The 15798-nt window shown below is 35.7% G+C and overlaps 1 protein-coding gene across 34 annotated transcripts in view; it reads left to right on the plus strand.

Annotated features, from left to right (window-relative positions):
* Positions 1 to 15798, plus strand: part of LOC115224761 (serine-rich adhesin for platelets) — a 284926-nt gene that overhangs the window by 169923 nt on the left and 99205 nt on the right. For 19 of the 34 annotated variants that reach the window (XM_036513719.1, XM_036513717.1, XM_036513722.1 and 16 more), the window contains 4 exons: positions 1149 to 1202; positions 5351 to 5395; positions 7893 to 7967; positions 9890 to 9970. The exons of 1 other annotated variant lie outside the window; for it this stretch is intronic. In XM_036513719.1, coding sequence (XP_036369612.1) covers positions 1149 to 1202; positions 5351 to 5395; positions 7893 to 7967; positions 9890 to 9970 — 255 coding nt within the window. The remainder of the gene's footprint in view (positions 1 to 1148; positions 1203 to 5350; positions 5396 to 7892; positions 7968 to 9889; positions 9971 to 15798) is intronic. 14 more of the 34 variants (XM_036513718.1, XM_036513723.1, XM_036513737.1 and 11 more) reach the window with 1 other exon arrangement.

Raw genomic sequence — 15798 nt, forward strand, 5'->3', positions numbered from 1 at the left:
TTTTCATCACCTGGTCACCTTCTCCAATTCCTCCTCCCCTCTGAAAGGATCTTTGTCTTGCAAGTTACCTGGTGACCCTGCCAATGCTGGTGCCATGTAAAAAGCACTCAGTCCACTCTATGGGGTGGTGGTTGGTATTAGGAAGGGCATAAAACCCATGCTAAAACAGACACTGAAACCTGGTGCAGTCTTCTGCCTAGCCAGCTCTTGTCAAACCATCCAACCCATGCCAACATGGAAAGCAGATGTTAAATGATGATGAAATCTACACACACACACATATATATATACACGTGTGAGTATTGACACAATCTATATGATCCATATAAACTGATATGCGTGCACACACATATGCAGCAATAAGTAAACTTAACACTGCTACAGTAGGTTGATAGATTCAAGTTTACCTGTTGAGTAGCTCAAAATATAACACAATAATACTTACCATAACATCCCCTTACCACTCATTAATATCAATATTTTAACTAATCACTATATTTATTATCCTCTAGTGTCTTTTCAGTGATATCTTCATCATATTTTTCTCTATATATATTCCTCCTTTATTCCACTTTACTATTATATGCTAGAATCTCTATATGTGCTTAGATTTTTCACATTCACCTCATTAATTGTAGTATTTTCATTACACCTTGTACTTGCTTTTAAGTAGATGCAAAAATGTCAAGGTGGATACACTCAACTTTTGAGGTCAAGTTCACTGCAACATAGTTCCTTGTATTTTGAGCAAACTCCATAATTCTAGATTCTTCACTTTATATATCAGTGTGTAAAGAGAAACAAATTCTTCAGTGAATACTTTCTGAGACAGATTGACACCTTGTCCAAAGGTAGATCTATCCTTCATTCATTAAATATTTAAAAGCTAAATTATGACATCAGTTCCTAAAAAGTCTGTGTTTTTTTTTTAATTAATTCTATGATTGAGCAGAAAATTCTTTGATTCACAGAGAAAAATATTTGCAATGTTCTGTGAAAGAATATTTGGTTTTTGATGATTTTGTGGTGGAAAATTGGTGGGTGGGGGAGCAAGAATTTCATTATGGCAAATGATATGTTCTCAGATGCTCTTTACCAAAATTCCACCACTTATCTCATTTTGATATTTGGTGTTACAATAATTCCAGATGAATGCAATGAGTCTAAGACAGATTCAAAACAGAATCAAGAAGAGAAGACAGGTAATACTTTCAGTTGGATGCTGTGATATCAAGTTTGGTAGATAATTTTAGAAAACTACTTTTTTGTTTTATAGGAATGGATGGTGGTATTGGGGGTGGGGATAGGTAGCGAATTACCTAGGCAACATTATGCTTGAAAAACATCGTTAAGTAGAAGGCTAATATACTTAATGCAGTGAGCCATAAAATGCTTGGTTTATTAAGATTACACTTGTGGATAATTGTCATTGATCCAGAATCTGGCAAATAGTGGTGAGACTATTTGTTGCTGAAGAAGTCTAAAGAGATCAGAACATATTCAGAGTTATACAACTTACCAAAGATCTGACTCACTCCCTTCACTTTATGTCTACATGAAAAATTTTAATCAATTTAAATTTTGAAGTTACCTCCCTTGGCAAGGATTAATCATTAAAGCTAACAATTTAATTTATTTTTCCTCACTACTATTTTTTTTTTTAATTAAGTAAAAACTTTTGTGTCTTGTTGCATTAAGCATATTATCACTCCTCCCACATATTTTTTAATATTTTTAAAATTTAATTTTTTGTTTAGTGGTGCCATTTCATATATCTTTAAAAAAAATTATTCTTTCCTTAGTAGTAATGTTTGAGAGATCCTTCTAGAAAGATCTTATTTTGTTTTTCCTATTTTTAGTTGTTTCTTCATTTTTAGTACTTTAGTATGGATTTTCTTTTTAGTTCATTTTGATATTTCATTATTTTTACTTTGCATTGCATGTCTTTTTTTTTCATTAGCCCCAATGATATGACTAAATGTAGACTGATTTCAAATTATAGTGTACAAAGAATTCATATGGAAATTATAGTCAATAGTATCTTTGACTAAAACCAGGTTGTTGTTTTCTCCATCTAATACAGGCGCTATGAACTTTCTCCATCAGACATAGGTGTTATGAAATTAATGCATCCAAGTAAAATTGTGGAGATGGTAGATATTGGTATGTCATTACAAAGATTGTTGTACATAAATGCTGAGGCACCACTTAGAAGGGTTTAGTCAAATGAATCAACTCCAGTGCTTATTTTTAAGTCTGGTATTTATTCTATTGGTCTCTTTTGCAGAACTGCTAACTAATGAGGACATAAACAAATCAACAATGGTTGTCAAGAAGTGGTGGGGAACAAACACAAAGACATACACACACACATCTTTTAGTTTCTGTTTACTAAATTCACTCACAAGGCTTTGGTCAAACCAAGGCTGTAATAGAAGACACATGCCCAAGGTTCCACACTGTGGGATTGAACTCAGGACCATGTGGCTGGGAAATAAGCTTCTTACCCACACAGCTATATCTGCACTTATCTTTATCCTTTATTTTTTACTTGTTTCAGTCATTAGACTGCAGACATGCTGGGGCACAGTTTTGAAGAATTTCTTAGTCACCTGTATCAAACTAAGTACTTATTTTTTTAAAGCCTGGTACTTGTTCTTCCAGTCTCTGTTGCTGAACCACTAAGCTATAGGGACATAAACAAACCAACACTGGTTGTCAAGCAGTGCAGGTGGGTGCATGGAAAAATACAGACACACACACACACATACATATGGCAGGCTTCTTTCAGTTTCCTTCTACCAAGTCCACTCACCCGGCTTTCTTTGGCTAAGACAACAGTGGGAGATACTTGCCCTAGGTGACACACAGTAAGACTAAACCTAGGGCCATGTCGTTGAGAAACAAGAAACTTTTCCACATAGCCACGCCTGCACCTAATTGACCCCACTGAAGGATAAAAGGGCAAGGTTGATTTGAGTGAGATTTGAACTGCAAAGAAATGTAATTAAAATATTGCTAAGCAATTTAGTTCACCCCTCCATTCTTCCATGGCATGGCACGATACTATTTCTGCCACACCTACTGCATAAATAAACAGAGGTTGCAAGTAGTAGTAGCAGTGGTAGTAGTGGTTAGTAAGTAAGTAATGGGTTGTGATCTTTAAAAGGTCACTGACAAACAGGGTTATTGTTACTAGGTGTCATCTTATTGTTGGTGTTTTGAAAGAGTCTTGTTTACCATACCAAAAAGTCATTCTGGAAATAAACGCACACACGATCAGTGTGATGTGTGTGTCTATACAGTATATACACATACACACACTCATGTTTTAAGTACTATTTTTGCCTGTTTGCAGCACCACACCTATATACATATAATATATGTGTGTGTGTGTGTGCGTGTATTTACAGATGTACCTCAACTTACAACAATGTAGCATGAAAATAAATCTTTAAAAAACTTTATTAGCTTGTATATGTTTTAATAAATGGTTTGTACATATTTTCACATATATTTTATTTGATTTTCCATTCAGTATTAGATTTTAGGTGTTTTTTCTAGTTTGTCTGCTTTTAAATATCTTCGCTGAGACCAACATGAAGTTGGATAAATTGACTGAAGTTTAGACTTTTTGAAAATTTCTTAAAAGAAAAGATATAAAGTTGAAAATACATAACTTGAAATGATTTAAATTGATGTATACTTGTGTGTGTGTGTGTGTGTGTGTGTGTGTGTATGTGTATATATATATATATATATATGTGTGTGTGTGTGTGTGTGTGTTTATATGTGGATGCATATATATAATATATATGCAAGTGCATGTATTCATGTATGTATATATGTGTGGGCGTGTGCGTGCGTTTGTATGTGTAGGTGTATACATTAGTGTGCTAGAATTTTAAAATGTCACAAGAGCCTGGTTAAAATGTTACTGAGTCTGGGGTGATGATCTCTTTCTTTATCACTCTCTGTGTATGTGTTTGTGTGAATAGGACTTTATTTAACTTGACATCTGAATGTTTTACAGAAAAAAGTGGTGATAGGTTTGGGTACAGGCACGTTGATAGGTTATAAAGACCTCTTCAGAATTACAAAATCACAGTTTCAAATCCTCTGCATGATATCTTGGGCAAGCACTTTCTACTATATACTTGAATTGAGCCAAGCTTTTTGAATGGAACTAGTTTGAGCTTTCTTTATGGTAGGGTTTCACATATGTAATATGGTGAGTTAAATCATTTTGATGAACTGAGATTAGCCCTGCAATAAGATAACAAAAACTCCCTTTAGACATGATATTGCCCGCTAATCTTCATAATCAGTAATCTCCAACATCTGAATATATGCATGGTTTAGTAAAGACCACAGCTGACTTTATTCCAGGCAAACACTACAAGGTAGAGAGAAAACAATAACTGTCTCAATTAACAACATTTGATTGGTACTTTTTTTTATATTAGCTTTTTGTTGTCATTATTTTAACCAATTTTTTTTTGTTTTGTTTCATTTCAGTTTCAAAATTGTAATTACTGAAACTATGGTCAGTTTAATGAATTAAAATTAAAAATAACATCACACAAAAAATAAACAAATATATTTTTTGGTATATCATGTTGAAAGCACCAGTTCTCATTTGATCACCTAAGTTAAGCAGTGTCATGACTTGTTAGTACTTAGACAGGTGACCACTTGGGAAACCTAGGTGCTGTAACCATTTCCCACTTTTTAGGTGCAGGTGTGGTGGTATGGTCAGAAGTTTGCTTTTCAACCACATGGTTCCAGTTCTGTTATGTAGCACTTTGGGCTGATCAACGCCTTTCATGTGGATTTGGTTAACAAAAACTGATAAAAGCCTGTGATATGTATGTGTGTGTGTGTTTTCGTGTTTGTGTTCATCCCCTGTAACTTAGAAGTTCAGCAACAAAGACTGATAGAGTAAGTAACAGGTTTAAAAAATAATTACATATATGATGGGCTTCATTCAGTTTCTGTCTGCCAAATCTATTTGCAAAGGCTTTGGTTGGCCCGAGGCTATAGTAGAAAACACTTTCCAAAGCTGCCATGGAGTGGTATATAGTTGAGAAGTACACTTCTTACCACACAGTCATGCTTGCACCTAAGTTAAAGCTATTTTTTTATTTTAATTCATATATTGACAGAATATCACTAATTTCATATCAATTTTTCAGAGTATCTTCAACCTGCTTTCAGTCAATGTAAGTCACTAGCAGAATCACCCACCTTGTTCAAATCTGCTGAGCTGCAGCACACTGGTCTCTGATGATGTGTCTATAGTAATATGTTAAATGTATTAATTTTCATGATTTCTGTTGTATGATTGCAGATACACAGACTGTGGTCACCAAAGATGGTAGTGGTGGTATGAAAGGTATGCATCCTCTCTCTTCATATATCATCCAGTGTTTTAAATCTGGGTTTTGTCCCCATTAATGGGGGTAGCTGGATCTTTACCATGATTTTTAAGAAATGTGGCGGAAAACTAGCTCAGGAATGTATGGACACTACTCCCTGAGACCCCTTTCGAAGCCCCGCTACCTGTATGCATGTATATATATATATATACATGCATGCATGGAAGATGGACGTTAAATGATGATAATGATGATACACACACACACACACACACACACACACACACACATTTATGTACATATACGAGATGGTATTAAAACATTCTCAGACTAGTTATGTTTTTTGAAAAATAACTTTTTTTTACCAAAGTTTAACATCCTCTCCAAAAATAGTCACCTTGTGCAGCAATACACCAGTCACAGCATTCCTGCCACTTTTGGAATCCACCCTGGAAGTCGTTTTCCATAAGCGAGTCAAGGACCTTCTGTGATTTATTCTGGACCTTGATAACAGTGTTAAAATGGTGACCTTTAAGCTGCATTTTCATCTTGTGGAAGAGATGAAAGTCTGTAGGTGCTAAATCTGGTGAATAGGGTGGGTGTGGAAGTGACACCATGTTACTTTTGGTGACAAACTTATGAGTGAAGGGAGCTCAGTGACATGAAGAATCCAATTCTTTGCACACTGCAGATCTGGTTTCTTTCACTCAACCTCTTCCCTCAAATGCTTCAGAACGTCACAGTAGAACCCTCAATTGATGGTCTGGCCCTGGAGGATGAATTCTCAATGTACAGTACCACATTTCTGGGGGTGATGCTTGTGGAAGGTCTTCCAGGGATGTTCTTCTTCTTTTGAAGTGCCCATACCACTCAAAACATTGTATACGACCCGTTACCTCATTGCTGTCAGCCCTCCAAAGCATGCTCAATGTCTCTGTAGTAGACTTCCTAAGTTTAACACAAAATCTCATGCTGGTTCTTTGTTCCTGTCCATGACAAAATCACAGACTACAGCATACATGTAATCACAAAAACAAATTTCACAACTTGTGAAGTAAACACAGCAATTTCACTCAACACACTGCCTCAGGAAAGTCACTTCTAGCTCTCGCTGTGCACGCAACCATGTGCTGCCATCTGTTAGCATGCTACAGAATTATTCTGGGAACTTTTGGATACATGCATGCATGCATGCATACATGCATACATAATTTACTCTTTAGTATTTCAAGATATTTTTATGTAATTTTAATTTAGATGACAGTTTATTCACCGCACTCTGTACTCTGTATGTATGTATGTGTGTATGTATGTATGTATGTATGTATGTACGTATGCATGTATGTATGCATGCATGCATACATACATACATACATATGTAAAGAGTGCGGTGAATAAACTGTCATCTAAATTATGCAAAACTGAAAATAACAAAGACATCTCATTTTAACAGACAAATTTACCAAAATTACATAAAAATATCTTGAAATACTAAAGAGTAAATTTATTCAATAAAATCGCCATTGGCTTCAACTATGCCCTCCAGATGACTTTGGAATCTCCTATAACTTTTCTGGATGCTCTCCTTGTTTAAGTTGGTGAATGCTGCCATAATCCTTGCCTTCACTTCATCTTTGGTGTTACAAGGTGTTTTGTTGGTCTCTCACTCAACTGCGCTCCACACATAATAATCAAGGGGGTTGCAGTCTGGAGAGTTAGGTGGCCAGATGTTAGGGGTGATGTGGTCGCAGAAATTGTCTGACAGCCATGACTGAGTTCTCCTGCTTGTGTGACATGGTGCAGAGTCCTGTTGCCAGACATAGGGTTTTCCAGCAGCCACCCTCTTGACTCAGGGCAGCACTACCTCCTCCAGGTGCTTGATGTAGGCATTTGTGTTGAGTGTGAGGCTGTGTGGGAAGATGAATGGAGGCATAACGTCGCCATCACTAGTGATCACTCAAAACACCATGATGTTGACTGGATTGATTTTTATCACTTTCGGTACATGTCCTCAGATTGATACCCAAACACTCATACTCTGGAGCATTTCATATGTTTCTGTGGCATTTTCTCCTAATTTAACACAAAACCTTATTGCATAGCAAGTTTCCAAATTGTCTTCACATCCTGATTGTATTCTGCAAACTAGTCAGCTATGACAAGCAGTGTTTAGTAGGGTGTGTCCAAAGTGCTGTTACAGCCATCTCCTTCAATCTGGAATAAAATGTTTGTAGGTCAGCTTATTAGATGTATAGTAAAGCTATACTAAAATTACAGTAATCTACAACAGTTATAACTGCCTCTCTTTAAAAAAACCCAAAACTTCTGAAATGTAAATCATGTGTGTGTGTGTGTAAATATATATATATATGTGTGTGTGTGTGTGTGTGTGTGCGTGTGTGTGTGTGTAAATATATATGTGTGTGTGTGTGTGTGTTTTAGAAATCAATTTTTTTCTTGTCCATTTCTATTTTCTTACATTCTCTGATAATCTTTTGTGAAATCTGTTTGCAGAATGTACTGAAACCAAAACTGTATCAGCTGATGGAACTACAACTACAGTGACCAAAATGACCAAAATTGTTTCAGGTATCACTCTGATGTACCCTGTCTCTTGCACAACACTATTTTTATTCCTACCTAACCTAATACTGCTCCTTAGCCATTACGCAAATGTAGCTCGGTGGTTAACCATATGGTTTGCAGGTTCAATCCCATAGCACTGCGTGGAACCTTTGAGCAAGTGTCTTCTTCCATAGATTTGGGTCAACCAAAGTCATGCGAGAGATATTTGGTTGAAAGAAACAATATGGAAATCTGTCACTGAATGCCATTCCTGTTCTCTGATGGCAAACTTATTCTGTAGCACAGTCCACTCTGTTCTTAGCATTTGAGCTGGAACTCTGATCTAAGGGTAACTACTTTTCTTCCTTCCACCAACCTTGAAGGCCTCTCCAAAAGGAATCACAAGCACTAACTATTTTCCTTTGACTAAGCTATTAAAAAACACATAGAAATGACTTTTTAAGCTGTTAGACTTTTTTTTTTTGCATTTTATCCACTCCTCTTTTTTTCTTTCCTTATGAAATTCACGCAATTACCCAATGTGTTAGAAATATCGATTAACCCTCCCTTAACTGAGAAGATTCTTTTAAGAAGTTTCCTTTAAAACTTTAGCATTTAAACTGACCATGTCCAGCCCAAATATTCTGGTTTTGTTCAAAGAGGCCAAATCTGGTGTCTAAAGGGATCTAAATTTTAAAAACTTCACTTTTAGTATACTAAAAATTAATTGAAATCAAACCTGTGTATTTCAACAGAAATATGTTTACAAACAGTTTAATGAAGGCCTACAGATTTATAAAGTGGTGATGGTGGTGGGGGATTAATTGAATCAAGGGAGGGATAAAATGTGATGTCAACCCCAGCTGGATTTGAACAACGGAAACTTTCATAAACTAAATACTGCAAATCATTTTGTTCAAGGATCTAATGATTCTACTACCCTAAAGATAGCAAATATATTATTATTGCCAGGAATGTGCCTCAAGTGAATCAAAAACTCAGTTTTCAATGACACAAAAGTACCAACGATAATAAGATTCCACTTCATATTTTACTCCAACTGCTGAATCAAAGTGGCTTATGAAGCCCTTTTTAACCAAAACCCCCATGAGCATTTCCATAAGAAATGGGCCCTTTCATGACCAGTGTAGAATTTAATTTTTTGTTACCATATTTCTTTGTTTCAAGTAATTTTGAAAACAATGATGAATTTAGTAAAATAATTTTGTCTTTATTTCACTTCTATTTGGGAATATAAATAAACATAAAATTTTGTTACCAATATTTTTGTTGAAGTATACAGCCTTTCAATTAATTTTTAAAATAATGAAGAATAAAGTAAAATAATTTTGCCATATTAAGTTGGTGTTTGAAACAAATTAACATAAAATTTTGAGGGAAGCTTTTAATTTAGATTGCTTTAAAGCAGGAAGTCTATATCAAGTATCCAGGTGCAGTTTGATATCAAAAGGGTTTTGTAAAATATCTTTGTCATTTATTAACCCTTTTATTTATCAACATCTGATCTGAAATACACAGCCTTGGTTCCAATAAATCTTTAAGATAATGAAGAATTTAGTAAAATAAACTTACTATATTAAGTTGGTGTTTGAACATAAATTAGCATGAAATTTTGATGGACGATTTTAGTTTAGATCACTTTAAAATAAGAAGTTTGTTTCATAGAACCAGGCTTGGTCTAAGCTGATTTGGTCCCCTTTTAAATCTTTTTTTAACCCAGCAAAGAATAGCCCCACTTCCTACTATTAATAACCCCAATTGTGTTTTAGTTCTTTGTCCTCCCATTTAATCATTTTCTTTCTACCTTCTCAGCTTCATGACAAATATTTAAAGCAGTCTGTTTGATTAAAAACTGCTATAAAACTTCAGATTGTTTTTTTTTTCTTTCACATTTTTTTTATCTTCATTGCAAAATTATGTTTCAGGCAATCCCTCAATGAGTTCCACAATAATTGCTGGTGGTGCTGGATCACAAACCACAACAACTGAAGTACAAACTGCTGCAGGTAGGCACATGACCAACTGACCATCTACTAGCAAATCTAATCTCCTTCTCAGTATTGTCAAAACCTGATCCTCGGTCTTCCTTTTTAATCCCAGTCTTCCGTTTTAATCTCAATCTTCCTTTTTTGATTTTTGACATGTTCTAATATTGACATCTCATTTTGATCTTTGATTTTTTAGTTTAATCTGAGAACCATATTTGAACTTTGACCTATATTTCTTAGACTTTTAGCTCCAAACCTGTTTTGAACTTTGACCTTTATTTTTCAAACCTAATTTTTCTCTTTTTTTTTTTACCTACCTTATAGTATATCTTCTTTTTGTTTTCAATCCATCCTCTTGATTTTGATCTGTGATTATACCTTTCAATTTTGATACCTGATTGTTTTGATCCTTAATATTTTTTTAAATTTTTTATTTCGTCTTTTGATCCTTGATTTTAATGATACCTTTAGATTTAGGTCTTTGACTACTATTAATCTTGATGTAATTTTCCTGCTTTAATTTTAATCTATTGACCATTCTGATTATCATTTATGCAAGATTCATCATTTGATTTTAATTAATATCTTTAATTTTGATGTTTGACTTCTGATTTTTTTTAAAAACATCTACATCTGTTTTCTTATCTTTGAAGTCTTCATATTATTTACTTATTATTTATTCATTAGTAACATTCAATCCTTTCTCATTTACATATATTGATCCCTATTCAAAGTGATCCTTAGACCGATTCTAATTTCTCTTCATGACAATTTCCATATTTAGAGATTTGATAACTTTTCAGTTGTGATACTTGACATTTTCCCTTTTTTTTTTCTTTTTAATCTCACTCTTGATCTCCATAAATGATTTAATTGTGAAGGGATGACACTGCTTGTAGCGACAATCATTTTACAACTATCACATGATGACAAGACAAGGATGCACCAACACACCCACACACACAAACATATATGTAAAAAGCATCAAGCACCCTCTGTAAAGTGGTTGGTATTGGGAAGAGCATTCAGCTGTAAAACCCATGCCAAAGCAGATGATAGAACTTGGCTCTGTCCTCAGGCTTGTCAGCTCCTGTCAAACCATCCAACCCAAGCCAGTATGGAAAACATGATAAATGATAATGATATATACAATAGGTTTCATTCAGTTTCCATCTACCAATCCACTCACAAGACTTTGGTTGACCCAAAACTACAATAGAATACACTTGCCCAAGGTGCTGTGCAGTGAGACTGAATCTGAAACTATGTGGTTGGGAAGCAAACTTCTTAACTACATACAAGTATTCACATATGTTCATACATTTGTACATATATGTATATGTAAGTATATAATCTACAAGGGTATTCAAAGTATGCTGACAAATAGTTAAACACACACATATATATCTTACAAACACCTCCATATTTCTCTATTTCTCTTTACAGTAAGAACAAATGTAATATGTACACTTCCTTAAACATATGATACAGCATATGTAATTATAATCTGTATATGTTTCAAACATGTCTCCTCATAAAGATGGGCAGTAGAGAAACAGAAGTGAGTTATGAATGTTATTACCATTATTATTATTATTATTATTATTATTATTATTATTATTATTATTATTATTAATAATAATAATAATAATAATAATAATAATAATAATAATAATAATAATAATAATAATAATGATGATAATAATAATAATAATAATAATAATAATAATAATAATAATGCCCTGATGCAGTACCAGGCAGTGGCTCTCATGGCTTCTGATCTTAACTGATTGGAAGTGTTATCATGTACATTGTTTTGTCTTGGTATAAAAGATGGGCTACAGCAAATATTCTGCTCAATACCACAGATTTGCTTGTCAGTTGTTTGACCTTAACCAGTTGAGCATGTCCCTTAGTGGCTGACGATATGTGCATCTCTGATCACTGGCAGAAGTAGTGGGGGAGCATCATAGCCGTGTGTTGAGAGGGATTCTTTTGGGGTTTGAATAGTTCACCTCTGGAAACATGGGTGGTTCTTTCAACATCCTTAAACAACCCTTATTCAGGGACCGTTTGAGCGGGATGGGCTACTCAACCTGAAGAAAATTCTAACTGGGCCCCACCTGCAAGGTCATGTGCTGTTTATCTTGATATGAGATCACCATGTCGCGCACATATGGTTGTGATGCATGTGCCTGGTGTACCTTTATCAGACGGGTAGTCATGATGGGTATATTGGGCTTCGTATATTTTACCCCAGTGTCACTTTGATGGCATGAACTGCTCTCTCACTCAACAATAATAATAATAATAATAATAATAATAATGATGATAATAATAATAATAATAATAATAATAATAATAATAATAATGATTTCAAATTTTGGCACAAAGCCAGCAATTTCGGAGGAGGTGGGTAACTCAATTACATCGACCTCAGTGTTCAACTGGTACTTATTTTATCAACTCCGAAAAGATGAAAGGCAAAGTTGACCTCAGCCAAACTACCACTAAGTGTTTCATCCAGCATGCTAACGATTCTGCGAGCTTGATAGTCATAACACTGCTGTTTCACTACTGCCCATAATATGTCCATCGCCCACAGTCAGTATGTGTAAAAAATTAAAAAAATAAAAACTTGGGAAAAAAATGTGTTTGTTTCTCGAGATGGTAAGAAGTAATACAAAAGCCTAAGGTACACACCCTCTGGTGGGTTGTCATCGTAGTTGATGGTGGTGGTGGTGGTGGAATATATTTGAGGGGTGGATGGGTGAACATGTATGAGGTGGGTGGGGTTATATAAGGCATCAGTGTCAGTTATACAGTTTAGGGAACAAACAGCTGCTGAATTCATTGACATCTAGAATTCTATCTCTCTCTCTATTTTTCTCTTCCTATTTACATCTGTCTGTCTCTATTGCTCTGTTTATATCTGCATTTCTTTCTCTCTCTCCCTCCTCTTTCCCTCTCTCTCTGCTTGTCTATCAGCTGTTCAGTTCCACTGTACCTCACCTGAAGATGGAATGGGAATGAAAGTTGAGCCATCCAGAGACATGTTGCCTTGATGTGGTCGTCAAGCTGCCAGAAATATCAGCAATATTCACTCTTAGATCATAGACTACTACTGTTGCATTGGATAATGTAATCCTAGATACTCAATATCTTTAACCAAAAATACCATATGATAGCATGGCCATGATGAGAACATCTTTGATCGTAGGTTTGCTGCATCAGGGCTGGCCAGGGACTAAACAGCAACTATATACACAGTCATCATCTTCATTTAGCATCTGCTTTTCATGCTGGCATCGGCTGGACAGTTTGAAGGGATCTGGTGAATCGGAGGGCTGCATCTTGATACATGTTGGCTATGGCATGGTTTCTATGGCTGGATGCTCTTCCTAACACCAACCATTTTACAGTGTGCACTGGGTGCTTTTTTAATATCACTGGCACTAGTGGGGCCACAAAGCAACTTGCAAGACAGGAAAGGTATTAAATATGTGATGTACACTAGATACACTATATAGTCTATATACACAATTTATTATGTATAATTTTTACTATAAAAAATAAACTAAATATAATGTCTACTGGGACAGGTATGGGTGTGTGGTTAAGAAGTTTGCCTCCCAGCCTCATGTTCTGAGTTCAGTTTCACAGTGAGGCACCTTGGACAAGTGACTTCTACTATAATCCCAGGCTACTTGAATTCTCCAAAGCCTTGTGAGTGGATTTAGGAAGCAGAAACTGAAAGAAGCTTGTTGTGTGTGTATACACACACACAAATGCATATATAAATATATATACATACATATATATATACATACAAATATATATACAACCCATGCTAGCATGAAAAGCGGACGTTAAACGATGATGATGATGATGATGATGACATAACACCTACAATGAACTGGGGCTAAACAACAACAGTAAACAGTGAAACTTCTACAACTCTCCAGTATGGCTCTCACTACCACCACAAGCATCACTTCTACCACTACAGTTGCCACCACTTCTACCTGTATTAACACCAACATTGGTTAGATTACATTGCTCTATAAGGAGCATCGGGCTAGTTTCCCAAATGTATTTATTCCTCTTTGGACAGGACACAGGTCGATTGCAGGATTACTCATTTTTGCCAGCTGAGTGGATGAAAGCAATGTGAAATGAAGTGTTTTGCTCAAGAACACAATGCATAGCCTGGTTCAGGAACTGAAACCACAATCTTACAATCATGAGTCCAGCACTCTAGCCACTAAGCCATGCGCCACCACAGTACCAACACTGTGACATCTAAAACCCAATCACAAGCATTGCCACCACCACCCTCTTGACTATCTTTAACACTGTCACAGGCCCCATCATTGCTATCATTAGCACCTACACAAAACATCTCTACAGCTGACCACTACTACCACCACAACCACAACCAATAGTACCTCAGCTATTGCCACTGCAACTGCTACCATCACTACCACTTCGAACTACATCACCACTACCATTACCACATGTACTATCTCAGCTACAACCAACACATGCACTACTCCAGCCACCAGCATTATTATCAACACCACCACTACCATAACAGCACTAACATTATTATTACCACCACCAAGACTATGAATTGTTCCATTACCATCACCACTAGCTTTGTCATTACCACCACCTCACTGGCCACCATCAACACCACTATTACTCCCACCACTACAACCACCAACACTACTACAATAATCATCACCACTATCTCCATCACTATCTCTACTCCTGTCACCATTATCTTTACCACTATTATCACCACCACCCTAGACACCACTATCCCCACTCCTATCACCACCACTACCAATACCGCTATCTTCACCACTATTATCACCACCACCACCACCACCACCACCATAAACACCCCTGTCTCCACTGCTCTCACCACCACCACCATCACCACCTGGTAATTTGTGTTAAACTATATCCTAGTTCCAGCATCAAGTGACAATTAAAGATGTGTAAGAGCAGCAGACACACACACAGCAACACAAAGCGATATGCAGGGCAACAAGCCATCGGTAACAGATACACGGCCTTCACATAGCAGACACACGGCAGATACACGGCAATGCACAGCAAAGTCAGGAAGCATTTTCTCCTGGAATGGCTGAGACAGAAATAGGATGTGTAAGGAATTTAGGTGAAGGATTCTGCTGAAGAGAATTCTTCAGATAAATATTTTAGGCTGGCCGTGGGTGGGTTGGTTGTTTGGTTGGTTGGTAGAGTGTTAGGTTGGGTTGTGTGGTAGTGTTGGGGGAGACTTGTTGTTGTTGTTAAACTACTTTTGTTGTGAGATAGGAAGAATTTTTGACTGTTTGCTTTGGACAGTATACATCAGCATTGAGAGTGAGAGAAAATTCTTCAGCACTCCAGCCAACAGTTGACCGTCACTGACAGTATGTGGGCTCCTGAAACATATATGCATACATACTTACATATGTACACATGTATGTATGTGTGTGAGTGTGTGTATATATATATATATATATATATATATATATATATATATATATATATATATATATACATACATATATGTATGTATACACATACAAATACACACATATTTTATCTATCTATTTATCTATCTATCTATCTACTTATCTATCTATCTATCTAGCTATTTATTTATCTCACTATATCAACCAGATCAAAGTTCTCAAGGATTTTTTACACATGGACTCCTTCTAATTCCCATTTTACTTAAATGGACCCCAATAGCCATTCAATGTTTTTAAAAATCCTATTATATTTTTATAATTAAATATTATCAAGAATTGTATAAAAAAACTGATAAA

This window comes from Octopus sinensis, linkage group LG26 (assembly GCF_006345805.1).
Source record: "Octopus sinensis linkage group LG26, ASM634580v1, whole genome shotgun sequence".
NCBI lineage: Eukaryota > Metazoa > Mollusca > Cephalopoda > Octopoda > Octopodidae > Octopus > Octopus sinensis.